The following is a 14,273-nucleotide window of genomic DNA, read 5'->3' as shown; positions in this document are numbered from 1 at the left end:
ATATTTTTATATATGCATATATGTATATAAATGTGGAGATACATACCCACACACACACACACACACACACACACACACACACACACACACACACACGGTGGGAATCTCCTCAGCAACAGGATGAATAAGGTGCTATCAGAACAATGGGATCTGTCATTACATCCCCTCTGTCACTTATGATAATTTGTGTCCTCTTTTATCTTGCTCTTTCTGGCTAGAGATTTACTGGTTTTTCAAAGAATCAACTTTAACTGATTTTTCCTTTCAATTTTATTTTCTTCAGTTTTATTGACTGCTTGCTTTGGATTTAGTTTGCTCTTTTCTAGTTTAAAGTGGAAACTTAGATGATTGATTTTAGACCTTTCTTTTCTAATTTAGGATCATTTAGTGCTATAAAATTCCATATAGACACTATTGTAGCTGCATTTCACAAATTTGGTCTATTTTCAGTTTCACTGTTACAATTATCTTCTAGTTCACCTTGAGATGTCCTCCTGTTTCTTTTCTTTTTTTTTTTGTGGCTGGCCAGCACATGGATTGAGCCCTGAACCTTAGTGTTAACAGCACCACTCTCTAACCAGCTGAGATAACCAGCCAGCCTAAGACCTCCTCTTTGAATCATGGGTTATTTTGAAAAGTGTTGTGTAATTTCCAAACATTTGATTGTTTAAAAAATATCTTTGTTATTGGGCCGGCCCCGTGGCTCACTCAGGGGAGTGTGGCGCTGGTAGCACTAAGGCTGTGGATTTGGATCCCTATATGGTGATGGCTGGTGTGCTCACTGGCTGAGCGTGCTGCAGACCACACCGTGCTGAGGGTTGCGATCCCCTTACCGGTCAAAAAAAAACAAGAAAAAAAAAATCTTTGTTATTGACTTCCGGTTTTATTCTCTTATTGTCAGATAATATACTATATATGATTTTAATTCTTCCAAACTCGTAAGATTTGTTTTATGACCTAGAATTTAGTCTATATTAGTGAATGTTCCATGTACACTTGAAAAGAATCTGTATTCTGCTGTTGCTGGGTAAGAGAGAGTGCTTCGTTAATGACAGGCCAGGTCAATTGATGATGTTGCTTGGTGGTTTTATAGGCTCGCTGACTTTGTCTACTTGTTTTTATCAATTACCTAGGCAGGAATGTTGAGGTATCCAAATGTAATGTGGATTTATCTATTTCTCCTTTTATTTCTGTCAGTTTTTGTTTCATTTATTTTGAGGCTCTGGTGTTAGGTGCTTAAACATTAGGACTATTATGTTTTCTTTGTGAGCTGGTCCTATGTCATTATGTAATGTCCTTCTTTATCCCTGGTAATTTTTCTTATTCTGAAGTCTGCTTTGTCTGATATTAACATAGCTTCTATGGCTTTCTTTTGATGTGTTTGCATGATATGGGGAGTCTTCAAATAGTTCATGGAAAAATTTGCATTACCTTTCAATTCCACTTTTCCATGAACTTTTTGAAGTATGCTTGTATATCTTGGGTCTTATTTTTGATCCAATCTGGTCATCTCTTTTAAATTGATGTGTTTAGACCATTTATATTTAATGTAATTATTGAAAAGTTTCTACCATGTTATTGTTTTTTACTTGTTTCCTCCCCCCATTCCCTTTGGTTTCCTTTTCCTGCCTTCTATTGTATTATTTGAAAATTTTTTTAGCATTTCATTTTAATTTACCTATTGCCTTTTTAACTTTATCTTTGTTATGTATTATTAGTGACTGCACTAGAGTCTACAATATACAAAGCTAACTTTTCACAGTCTACTTCAGTTAGTTTTACCACTTCAAGCAAAATGCAGACCCTATAAACCTTTGCTTCCTCCTTTATATTGTAATTTTGACGATACGTTACATTTACATACTCTTTAAAACCCTGAAAGACAAGTTATAATTTTTGCTTTAAAGAAGTCACATGTATTTTAAAGAACTTAAGAGGGAAAATTACTTTATTATATCTACCCAGATATCTATCATTTCTGTTGCTCTTTTTCTTCATTCCTGAAGTTCCAAGTTTCTGTCTTGCTTTTTGCCTGAAGAACTTCCTTTAGCATTTCTTTTCTTTTTTTTTTTTTCCAAACAAAAGTTTTCACATACTTATTATGGAATCAATCTTCTTGTGCAGAGCATAGAAAAAAAAATTTCCCCAATAAAACATGAACAAATGTCCAGATTTTCAGCTTGATATGGTAAGATGACAGTGACATTGACCAATTGGTAAATATGTGTGCCATCTCATGTGTAATTCTTTATAGACCCAGCTTGGTTCTCCTCCAATGTCTCCTCTTGGAGTTGTACCTGATTTTATTACCAGTTTTCATCCGAATCCACTGGGGAATGGGCTGATTTTGCTTTTGTTTCTTGGCCAGGAATTGCTTGATCCTGAAATTCTTGCGAGAAGACATGGTGAGGAAGGGAGGCCACCACACACACCACGATAGCAGAGAAAGGTTCTGCTATTTCTTTTTGACCAGTTTTACTGGTGAAGAATTCTTGGTTTTTCTTCATCTAAGATCATCTTTATTTTGACTATATTCCTGATATTTTCAATGAATATAGTATTCTAGACTGACAATTTTCTTTCAGCCCATTGAAATTTTTCCAGTCATCTGGCCTCCTTCGTTTCTGAAGAGAAATTTGTAGTTTTTGAAATTGTTGTTACCCTGTTTGTATATAGGTCAATTTTGTTTGGCTGCTTTCAAGATAAAAAATCTTTTCACTTTTCTGTCGTTTATGTGTCTTGACATGGTTTGCTTTTAGTTTTCCCTATTTGGAGTTCACTGAGCTTTGTGAATCTTAAAATTTATGTCTTTAAAATGTTTAAATATTTAAATATCATTTCTTAAAAAAAATTTTTTTACACCAGTCTTTCTCCTTTTGCTGGGTACCCAGTAACACATATATTAGACCTTTTGCTATTGTCCCACAAGTCCCTGAGGCTTGGCTCACTTTTATTTCCAAATGTTATTCTATCCATCCACTGAATTTTTTACTTCAGTTACTTTTAAGTTCTATAATTTTTGGTTTGCTTCAAAAGCACTTGCCTTTACTTTATGGAGCATGGTTATAATAAATGTTCCATCTGTAATATCTTTTTCTAATATTTCCAACACTTGAGTCATGTCGGAGTTAATATCTGTTGTCTTTCTCCTTTAGGGTTGAGATTTTTCTGGCTTTTTGTATGTTGAATAGTTCTGGATTGTATCCTGGACATCTTGCATACTATAAAACTCTTGAGTTATAACATCAAGGTCAAGGGTTCAGATCCCCATACAGACCAGCCACAAAAACAAAACAAAAGTCTTGAGTCCTATTAAAATTCTCTGGAGAATGGTGATATTTTTGTTTTAGCAGGCAAATAATCTGGTTATATTTGGACTGCACTTGCCAACCTGCCTTCTGTAGCTATGATTCTAGTGTCAGTGTAGTTTTCTAAGCCACTGCAGTGCTCTTCAGGTCTATGCCTTGTGTGCACCACCCAGGCCAGGCTGTACAGTAGTTCAGCTCATAAAGCATTTGCTATGCTTCCTCAGATCAGTCCCATGCCTGTGTAGCTCAGGGACGAACCCAGGATGTCTCATACAGCTTTAGGGGATCTCTTGATCTAACTTCCTATTTGCTCTCCCCCATACTTCCTGTCTCTTGGGCACCCTTCTTTTTGTCCTTTGGCCAAAATGCTCATTTTTTTAGCCTCCCTGAGAGAAAAACAAGTAACAGGGGTTCCCCAACCCTCTTTGGACTACGAGCACCCCATTTCCCATTTTGTCTTGTAAAGGATTTTCTCCAAGTCCTCAGGGTCTGCAGGGCTTTTGCTTGCAGGAGTGTAGTGCATGGTTTCCTACCTCTCTCTCTGCCCCATGGGAGCCCCTCTCCCAGTACTCTGCCCAGAACGTGAAGGGGGAGGGGTTCTCTTGGGTACTTTAATATTCATTCCTCATCTGCAATCCTGATATTCAAGCTGTCCTAGTTTAGGCCAGGCAACAGGAAAGCAGAAAAATTCCAGGAAACTCACCACTGCATCGGTTGTCCTTCCAGCTTTAAGCTCTCTGCCCCAATCTGCCTGCTATTATTTATTTATACACTTCCCATAGGACTGAGATAGTTGCTTTATTTACTCTGCCAATGGTTGTTAGTCGTAACCACTGGGAGGGAGAGGGTGGAGCCCACTGGGACCTGTGGAGGGCATTTCTAACAGCAGGAAATCTGCAGTCACAGGCTTACTCGTCTTTTCTGAGGTCACCGGAGGCCCACTTTAAGTTCTAATTTTGTACTGCGGTAGACATGAGCACAAAAGGGGAGCAAGGTGGGGTATGCTTATCTAGCACAGTATGTCTATAGCAACCTACAGTAAATTCTGGTAAATGGGGTAAAGCTGAAATTATATGCTGTGGGGTTTCTTGTATCTCCTTATATTTGGGCCTGAACTTAGTATGTGGTGACTGCATGCAGGCTCAGGGTGCACCCTGATGTCTTCCGTGTAGTGTGGCCCTATACGTTGGACCTCCCTGCAATAATCAACAGAGCTGTTCACTGCATTAAAGACCCCTTACCGGAGTTATCAACTGTCCTGTACCTGAACACCTTCTCCCTTCAATATCTCCTTTCCTTGGATAAGCTCGGTTATCCTCTGGGACAGTGGTTTCCTCCTCTTTGACTCAGTTGTCCCTCCAAAATTCATGTGGAAATTTGATCCCCAATGTGGCAGTGTTGGAAACTGAGTCATGGGGGCGGATCCCTCATGAATGGATTAATGCTTTCCCTGGGGGTGATGGTAGTGAGTTCTTGCTCTATTAGTTCCCACAACAGCTGGTTGTTTAAAAGACCCTGGCACCTTCTGTCTGTCTCTCTTGCTTTCTCTCTCTTGCTTCCTCTCACCATGTGATCTGCTTGTACCTGCCGGCTGCCTGCCACTTTCCGCCGTGAGTAGAAGCAGCCTGAGGCCCATGCCAGATGCAGCTGTCCTAGAATTATAAGCCGAATAAACCTTTTTTCCTTATAAATTACCCAGTCTCAGGGATTTCTGTTACAGCAACACAAAACGGACTAATACATGAACCTAATGAATTAGCTTTGGGGCCGGCCTGTGGCTCACTCGGGAGAGTGCAGTGCTGATAATACCAAGGCCGAGGGTTTGGATCCCTATATAGGGACGGCCAGTTAGCTCACTTGGGAGAGCGTGGTGCTGACACCACCAAGTCAAGGGTTGAGATCCCCTTACCGGTCACCTTTAAAAACAAAACAAAACAACAAAAAAAACCAAACCAGCATTTCCTGAGACAGAAGCAGAAGTTTAAAGTGTAACACATTTCAAAGCACCTAAGGTGATGTGGAAAACAGATCTGACAAAAACAAATTATGAATGACTGCTTCCTTTTGTGAGATCAGCTTGGTGTATGATGAACATTTAATTCTTTTATGATAATATGAATTGTTCTTAAATTAGAGCATCAGTGTAGGGAAGAAAACACTCCCATTATGAACTCTGCATCCTCGAACACTAAATCTTAGGTTCATTTAGCTGCCAAAGGGGCCTTTGTGTCATTATTTTCAGGACTGCTTCTTCCCTCTACTAGCCTAGGTTTAGTATTGATAATGCTTCAGGACAATCAGGAATCTATACCACAGATTGTTCCAGTACCTGGAAGATCAAAGTGTTACAGTCTGGGAATCTGAACACCCATGTACCTCTTCAGAAAAGATCTTTTCTCTCTGCTGGGAGGATGCATCTCACGTTGTCTGCAATGCTCTTGATCCTAAGTTGAAGGGCAAGTCTGCAGAAGAAACGGTGGTGACGACCACAACCTCAAAACAATTTTTTAAACTTCAATGCCCTAGATAAAATAAACAGGACTTTGCTCCCACTGCCCGAGCTCCATGCCTTTGTCACATGCAAACACCCACTACCCTTTTCTGCTGGTTGTGCCTGCACTACCAGTAATCAGGGCAGCTCCTTGGTAAATTCTCTCCAGTCCTCTAGGTCTTTGGTGTGCTCAGAAAAGAGCATAAAGTTAAAAAGCAAAAAAGAAATATCTTTATCAAAATGACAATCAATGATACTCTGTATTCAATTAAAATTAACAAAAATATTTTATTGAATTTCAGGAACTTGGTACTTTTTAAAAATTTCAAATCTTTGCACACAAATCACCACTATACTTTATAGACTGGTGGAAGTTAGGACTTCAAGATTGTCACTTAATCTTGTGTCATGTGGCACAGAAATCCCAAGTCCTGACATTGCCCCCAACCCCACTTCTGACCACGACTACCGACTACTCTGTCACTCTAGTGGAGGACGATGACGGAAGTAGGTGGAATATTTAAGGAGCTCAACTGTCTGTGAGCTGACTACGCTGAAGGGAGAGCAACATCGGCTCAAAGTCATGCCACATACACTCTGGAATGTACTGTGAGTTCGGTCATATGCTGGTTTCCCTTATGTATTCTCGTTTTGGTTCAGGGCGAAGCAGCTGGAGTTAAGTTTCTAGTCCCTGAGGAGCTTCAGAAGTTTGGCAAAGGTTGACACAGGAACCACAGTGGACAGCTGGGAGTTCCGAGCAATGCACCTGCAAGTGTGGGAGATGGGACACCAACCTTGGGCCTAGGGAGCACCAGGCACGAGCTGGGACAACAGTGACAGAAGCTCAGCGACCCCTGGTGTGTTGAGGGCTCTTGGGAGTTCAGAGCTAAACTCAAAATTAAAAACAGCGCCATAAAGACTGGAAAGAAAACCCGGGGTACGGTAGTTGGCTAATCCACGGTTGTGTTTCTGCCCGCTCCTTGGTATTCTTCACTTCTTATGTGCCCATGAAGATGCAAAGTGAACACAGCAGAGAGGAGAGTGTGCCTCGCATCTGACAAGGTACACTGCAGCCTGGAGTCAAGGCAGAGAATGCTGCCTTACAACAGAAAGAAAAAGAATCCTTCTGCCTTAACATTGGAGAGTTGGGCATTCTTCTTAACCTATGACCCCAACAGAAGCCCCTTCAGACCATAAAATCTGTGTTTTAGGCTCAGAAGTAACCAGTTTATGGACTGAGCTTATGTAGGAAAAATCTATCTGGGCCTTTCTGGATGGCAACATGCACTTCTGCACAAACATCTCCACAAGTACCTGCTTAGTGTCGCGCAAGCCAACCACCTGACTACACGACCCAGAGCTTGAGGGCCGGCTGCTGTCAGAGGACATGTTAGCTGTGACCGGTAGATCCGGACCTACTCTGTGGAGTGACCTGATGCCATGCACACAATGCAGCACAATCTGTATTATTTTGCAAACTGCAAACCTTCTGAGTGAGAAGACAAAAATATACATTGCAAAGTATCTGTTAAGTGCTTGGAATAGGCAGGTCGCTGCACCGACGTGCTGTATCCGTTCAGGGTGCTTCAGCTGTAAGGCAGATTTCGCTCCTGTCACACACACGGTCTCATTCACATGATGGATTCACTTTTATTTTTTAAATGGCTGAGTTATAAATCCAGCTAGTTTGCAGTAATTTCATAATTTTTAATATGCATTATCTGCAGTAACATTGTGACAGCGCCATACTGTGGATTGACACACAATACTTAGAACAGATTTATCATATTTGGTCTTTATGTAAATAATAAATGTTTTTAAATTGCCTAAATATACCATTCTGAGCCATTTCATTCTACCAGGAAAATACAGGTATTTTTTCCTCTCTTTAAAAAAAATTAAATACCAAAATAACTACATTTAAATAAATAACGTTATGATGATGACATTAAAAAATTCACAATAAGGCTAGCGCCCTCCTTCTATTTGCACTGCTGCTTGGCCCCACCCCGACACTCTGGAGAGGCGAGTGCCTTCTTCCCGCGGAGCCTGGGCTGAGGCTGTGCAGGGCCTCCCACGTCTACTCTCACCTTTGTTTCCTTTCCCCCCACTTTCACTTCTCTGTAGAAGAGAAACCAGCCTTACTGTTGGATTCAGTTCTGAAAGTCAGAGGAATTTCCTATTGCAAATCAGAAAACGACCTAGATGTTTCCAGTGCTTAACCGCAGGGCGCTGCTTCCAAGAGCCTCATGCTAACATGCAGCTAACGCTCCCCGCAGCTGCTCCTGCCAGGACCGGGCAACTTCAGCATCACTGTGCAGACAGCGGGTCGGACAGCGCTGAGAGCCGGTGATGACACCTGTAAAGTCGAACATACCATGGAGAGATCTTTGTTTGAAAGGATGTGTGATAAGACTGAATCTTTTTTCCCAAATGTAGTAATAGCTCTGTTGTTTTAAACATACACAATACTTAGGAGACTTGTTTTACTTAGAGTCGAAATTATGCCAGGGACAAAGTCAACACAAGGAAACAAACAACAAAAAATAGCAAGAAAGAGAACAGGTAAGTGCAGTCGGATGAGCCCCAGCAGTTCTCTCCCGTCCCCGGCTCGTCCCCGGATTCTCACGGTACATGCAGCCGCGGTGTCCACCGTCCACCGTCCACCCTACACACTGAAATGGAGGTGGATTCAATTTATCAGGCAACTGCTCTATGGAAAATGTGCAGATATCATAAAGTAGCTCCATCTAAACTTTAACAGGACAGACAAAAGCAAATCATTCCGTAGGCTGAAAACAAACAACAAAAACGAACAAAACTAGGTTGTTTCTTCTCCCCAAATGAAATCCACATGAAAGGTCCTGTGTGATTCCAAAATTTCCAGAGTAGAAATGGAGTGATGTGAAATGTCAAAGACCCCATCATTCTGTAAAGAAAGTACACCTCAAAATATTCTAAATCCACATGTGTACAACGAAATACTGTCTTGCCTCCCACTGCCAGCCAGCGGGTCCCGTGGGGAAGCCAGGGCGGCTCCTGCCCTGTCCCCTCCAGGAGGCCCAGTCCCGGGGGCTCCGCTTGCACCAGGTGCTGGCCACGCTATCCTCAGATGGAGATGCTCAGTCCTCGAGGAAGGACCATGAATTTCTGCTCGCAGTTAAAAAGCTCAGCCTAAAGGCGGCAGCCGGCGAGTGCTCGGCAGGGGAGATGCTGTCTCTGGAACCAGGTTTTGCTGTGTGTGGTTTTTGTTCAAGTGTGACTTTTGTCTTTAAATTAAGGAGTTTTAAGGCCACCTGGGTTTTGTGTTTTCAGTGCTGAGAGATGAAGTCCAACCGCAGGGCCCTTTACCCACCGAAGAGAGGACACACTCTGAGGATCGGTGAGAGGCAATGTCTCCTTTTGGCACCACAAAGTTGATGTTTTTAAGTGAGGAAAGCTCTGCCCATCGCTAGTTCTGGACGCCCTTTTCCCTCCCTGCTGCTGGAGGAGTGTCCACACTCAGGGCGATGACGATGCTTTCACCATCTTCTGTCTTGACCCGCTTCAGCTCTGGCTGCTCTGACTGGTCACCGTTCTGACGCTTTGTGGGCAGGGACGCTGACGCCGATGCATGGGTGGCCAGCATGTGTAAAGGACTTGCCGCTGCTGAAAGAGGACAGCAAGTCAGAACCCACGCTCTCAGATAAGCCCTGGACTCTGTCGGGCCCACCCGGCGCTCCCAGGCCCACTATGCTCCCCGGAGACCCTAGGGACTGGCCTGCAGTGGAAAAGGGCACAGGAACTGGGACTGGGCCCTTGGGGACCAGGAAAGGCTGCAGCAAGTTACCTGCCTGATTAGCGACTGGCATCATTTTTGTTACTTCACACAGAAAGCTAGTTTGACAAGACTGCTGGGAAACTGAGGCCCAGAGGTCAGCAGCAGATGGGAGACAGGGGACAGCTCTGCTGTCACGGTGAGCGCGGCTGCCCTTGGTCTCTCCCGTGCAGGCACCTCTCGCCACCCACCCACGTCAAATGTCCCCGGATCATTTCCACACACAGGAAGGGAGTTCCACACACAGGAAGGGAGGCGCTGCTCACCTGCGCGCTGCCGGGTCCGCCCACGGAGGCGGGTACAGCAACCCTCAAATAAGAGCGTGTTTGGACGGCCGCGGCTGACGGGCTTGGTTAACTTTAAAGGCCAAATTTCCAACCAAGCTGTGCTGGGTGACGTTACGTGTCAAACTGGCTAAGCCACAGCACCCACGTATTTGGTCAAATGTTACTGTGGGCATTTTTGCAAGGCATTTTTGGATGAGACTGACATTTAAATCGATAAACCCTGAATAAAGCGGCCTATCCGCCATAACCGGGTGGGCCTCATCCAATAAGTTGAAGGACCGAGAGAGAACACTGACGTCCCCGAGGAGGGAAGACTCCGCCTCCAGGGGCCCTCCAGCTGCGACACCGACGCCTCCTGCACCTCCTGCCTGCCCTGCGGGCTTCAAACTCCGTGGCCACAGCTGGGCCAGCAGCGTCTTCGGGGCCCCTGTGTAGGCTGCGGGCACACGAGCGTGGCCTGCCTGCTCACGGGCGACCTTGGGACCCTGCTCCTGCGGGAATCGGCACATCACCTCGGGCAGTCCCCTGTCCGAGCTGCTGTGGACACTCCGGGGCAGAGGCACAGATGCGGGGCGGCCGTCCAAGGGGACTGCGGCCCAAGTCCCCAGCACCGGCCCAGGCTCAGCCCCTCGTCCCTACGCAGAGCACCCGCAGCAGCAAGCGTCCGCCCACGGGAGGGTCACCCGGGGGGAGGAAGGACGGGGCCGCCGGGGCCACTACCCCGGGGCTCGCGGGCACCTGACACGGGACGCAACCAGGTTGGATGTCTCCTCTGCCCCCAGGGGCGAGCGAGGCAGGCTGTGGGCGACGTGTCGCTGCTCATCCGAGACGCTGAGCCGCAGAGACGCCGGACAGAGGACTCGGGGACCTCCACACGCCCACCCACCCGACACGTAGCCCAGCACCGCGTGCCCCAGACGGGAGGGAGGGAAGAAGGGAGGGAGCGCGTGCGCAGAGGCAGGCACGCGTGTACGCAGGCACGCACGCAGGAACGTACGCAGGCACACAGACACACAAGCATGCACGCAGGCACAGACACACAAACACGCACGCAAGCACGCACGCAAGCACGCACGCACAGACACATAAGCACGCACGCAGGCACGCACGAAGGCACACAGACACATAAGCACACACGCAGGAACGTACGCAGGCACACAGACGCATAAGCACGCACGCAGGCACACAGACACATAAGCACGCACGCAGGCACGCACGCAGGCACACAGAAACATAAGCACGCACGCAGGCACAGACACAAGCACGCACGCAGGCTCGCACAGACACATAAGCACGCACGCAGGCACGCACAGACACATAAGCACGCACGCAGGCACACAGACACGCACGCACAGACACACAAGCAGGGACGCAGGCACGCGGACACACACGCACGCAGGCACACGGCGCAGGCTGGAGGGAGCGCGCCCCAGCAGGTGCAGGCCCGCGGGGCGCTGCGGTGCACACCGCAGTCCTGCTGACCACGCTGGGACCGCGCAGGGCAGCCAGCAGACCCGCGAGCTGTGCGCAGGGGGTCGGGGCAGGCAAGGCGCCGCGGGCCTGCAGTGGCCCATCTGCAGCGCGCGGGCTCCCGCGGACTGTCACCCAGGCCCGGCCCACAGCAACGTGACTAGGCTGCAGGTGGAAGCAGCTGCCGGCTCAGCTGGCCAACAGCTGCGCTCTGCATGCGGCACACAGCTTTAAGTGCGACGAGTGTGCAACTCTAGGGGCTGCAAGGATCTCGTCCCCTGAGACCAGACAGGGCAGAGCGTGCAGAATGACACACGCAATCATGGGCCACGCTGAGGGCAGAGGAAGGGAAGCTGCCAGCTCGCCCCATACTCATCTCTAGATTCAACACCATCCCGAGGAAGATGCCAGCAGGCCTCTGTGTGGGAATTCTAAGTCACACGATAATGCGAAGGACCTAGAACGGCCAAAACAATTTTTAAAAAGAACAGAGTTGGAGGATTGACAGATCCTGAGTTGAAGACGTTTTGCAAAGCCACAGCGATCAAGAGAGCAAGGCTCGTCATACAGACGGTACCCAGACCCATGGACCGGAAAGAGCATCTAGAAACAGACCACGTGTGTGTTCGGACACATAACTTTGACAAGGGTGCCCCGGCACCCGATGAGGGGTACCCCAGGTCCACTAAACCGAACAGAGAGAACACAGCGAGGGAAGCAGGAATGAGGAAGAACAGGAGCCGCTGAGAACCTGGGTAAGAGAACAGGTCCAAGAGTGGAGGGACCAGGTTGGCAAGTGGTTGTCCTGCAACTTGGAAGAAAACAAGTAAAAAAAAAAAGTCAGGCTACTAAAAGGCCAAACGAGGACTGAACTGCAGGGTGCTGTAAACCAAGTGCTTTTTCAACCCAACCTGAGGAAGCCAGCCACACCCCTCGGTGCTCCAGGGCAGATGCACTGTTGCAGTCCATGGCCCCAGGCGTGCGGCACTCACTGACTGCTGCATGGATGGTGGCCTCCCCTGGCTCTTAAGGGGAGGCACAGGGCCCCCACAGTGGGCCACAGGTGCAGGAAGTAATTCTGCAATTTTGACTGACCTTTCTTCTTTTATCCCAACTCAGAAAAACATCCACGTTGTAGGTTTCTCTGAACAACCTTCTTCCTGTTTTTCCTCCTTCCACATTCCTGGGAAAATAGGTCCTCTGTTGGGGAAACAGGCCTGCCCCTTCCTGACTCCTGTACATGTCTGGACAGGGCCCGCTGCATAAACTAAGGACACCACGATCTGAGCCGGTGCATACCGGCCTTCTGAGAGGAAAGGGGCCCAGGGAAAGTGGTGGGAAAACACACCAAATGCAGAAACTAGATCCACTATCAGTGGACCCTGGGAAAAACTGATGCAGGTTCAATAAAAGGGACTGACCCCTTGGCCACAGGTACAACAATATCTCCTCTAGCTCAGATGCAAGGAACAAAACCTGTGATTAGGGCACAATAAAGAAAGGCCACTCGGGCCGAGCCCATGGCGCACTTGGGAGAGTGGGGCGCTGGGAGCGCAGCGACGCTCCCGCCGCGGGTTCGGATCCTATATAGGAATGGCTGGTGCACTCACTGGCTGAGTGCCGGTCACGAAAAAGACAAAAAAAAAAAAAAGGCCACTCACCTGTGATACTGCCATAGTACCCGTTGAGAAAAGAAAGACTCTAATGAGGAGAGCTGACCTACTTACTTACACATCTGTACCAGATCAAGATAAGTAAGCATATGGTCCTGCCCCTGCGACCCTGGACCCTGTGATTATCCTGCATCACTTTATACCATGTATGTCTCCAGAATGGTCAAAGACGCTGTTGGCTTCCTTTCCTGTTCCTTTGGTGGAGCAATCAGGTACAGGGTTCTGCCGTCCACTTACTCTGTTCTCCAGACGTACACGACAGGCCTTCCCGCCTCCAGCGCCCTTGTTTGGGCGGTGTGGACGGCTGTTCTGGAGAGCAGGCCCTGCTGAGCACTCATGCTCTCAGCCGCCCCTGCGCAGAAGTCCTCCCTAGGCCAGTTCTGGGAGCTTCAAGCTGAAGTAGCTAGAGCACTTGATATTGGCCAATTTCCACCTTGAAGGCAGCCTGTGTCATAAATGAAGCCACCTGACAAAGCAACCCTCCCGGTTGCTTTGGGGGCTGGATGGTTACTGCAGGCAGCATACCCCTGAGACCTGCAGGAAGCAGAGAAGACTGTCTGCTGAGATAGCAGGGGCTGAAGGCAGCTTCCAGATGCGAGGGCAGCTGCCGTCCCGCCTGCGGGGGGCGTTCCGACAGTAGGGCAGGGAGCTGCGGCGGCCAGCTTGCTCAGAGAGGCCCTGCTGCGAGGCCTCGCGCTCCGTGTCTGCTCTGGGCGAGCTGTGGTGGCAGCTGCTCCTCTGCTGCAATGACTCACAGGTGCCATGGGCACCACTGTCATTTTATATGCTCACAAGACAACACAGGGTCGCAATGTCAAATCTCACACAATTCTGCGCAGTGGAACCTTTTTGAACCCAGCCTCTCTGCTGCCAGATCCTGAGCAACGGGACTAGAAGCCTCAGCCTCGGTGTGGTTCACCTGACATCCTGTCCCGTGCCAACTCAGGGACAAGAGCATCCTCTGTGGTGTGGTCAGGGCCCAGGGGGCTTTGAAGGCCAGTGTTCTCCCAAACATGAGACCTGCAAGAGTGCAGCATCCAGCCGTCCAGTGAGCTGTCACCTCCACCCGGAAGAAAACCGCTATGCTGACTGTAGGAAGGATGGTAGGGGTGACTCTGGGCAGAAAGCACGGTGCAGAGCACACAAGAGACCGAGGGCCGGGTTCTGGTCAGTGTGGAGATCCTGACTCCCTTCCTCCCTTCCTTCAAGAAGCAACTACTGTGTCCC

At 47.8% G+C, this 14,273-nt stretch overlaps 2 protein-coding genes across 2 annotated transcripts in view; both read right to left on the bottom strand.

Moving 5' to 3' along the window:
- Positions 1-2,248: 2,248 nt before the first annotated feature.
- On the bottom strand, positions 2,249-2,404 carry LOC134364355 (large ribosomal subunit protein eL39-like). Its single transcript, XM_063080240.1, has one exon. It carries the CDS (start codon positions 2,402-2,404, stop codon positions 2,249-2,251), a length of 156 nt encoding a protein of 51 aa, XP_062936310.1.
- A 5,022-nt stretch (positions 2,405-7,426) lies between these two features.
- Positions 7,427-14,273, bottom strand: part of FOXK2 (forkhead box K2) — a 61,935-nt gene continuing 55,088 nt past the window's right edge. The window contains exon 9 of the mRNA XM_063080861.1: positions 7,427-9,447. Within this exon, the coding sequence (XP_062936931.1) occupies positions 9,251-9,447 (197 nt within the window). The 3' untranslated portion in view covers positions 7,427-9,250. The remainder of the gene's footprint in view (positions 9,448-14,273) is intronic.

Source organism: Cynocephalus volans, chromosome 16 (genome assembly GCF_027409185.1).
Source record: "Cynocephalus volans isolate mCynVol1 chromosome 16, mCynVol1.pri, whole genome shotgun sequence".
In the NCBI taxonomy this organism is placed as follows: domain Eukaryota; kingdom Metazoa; phylum Chordata; class Mammalia; order Dermoptera; family Cynocephalidae; genus Cynocephalus; species Cynocephalus volans.
The sequence above is the reverse complement of the archived record's forward strand: the minus strand, read 5'-3'. Positions and strand labels throughout refer to the sequence as shown.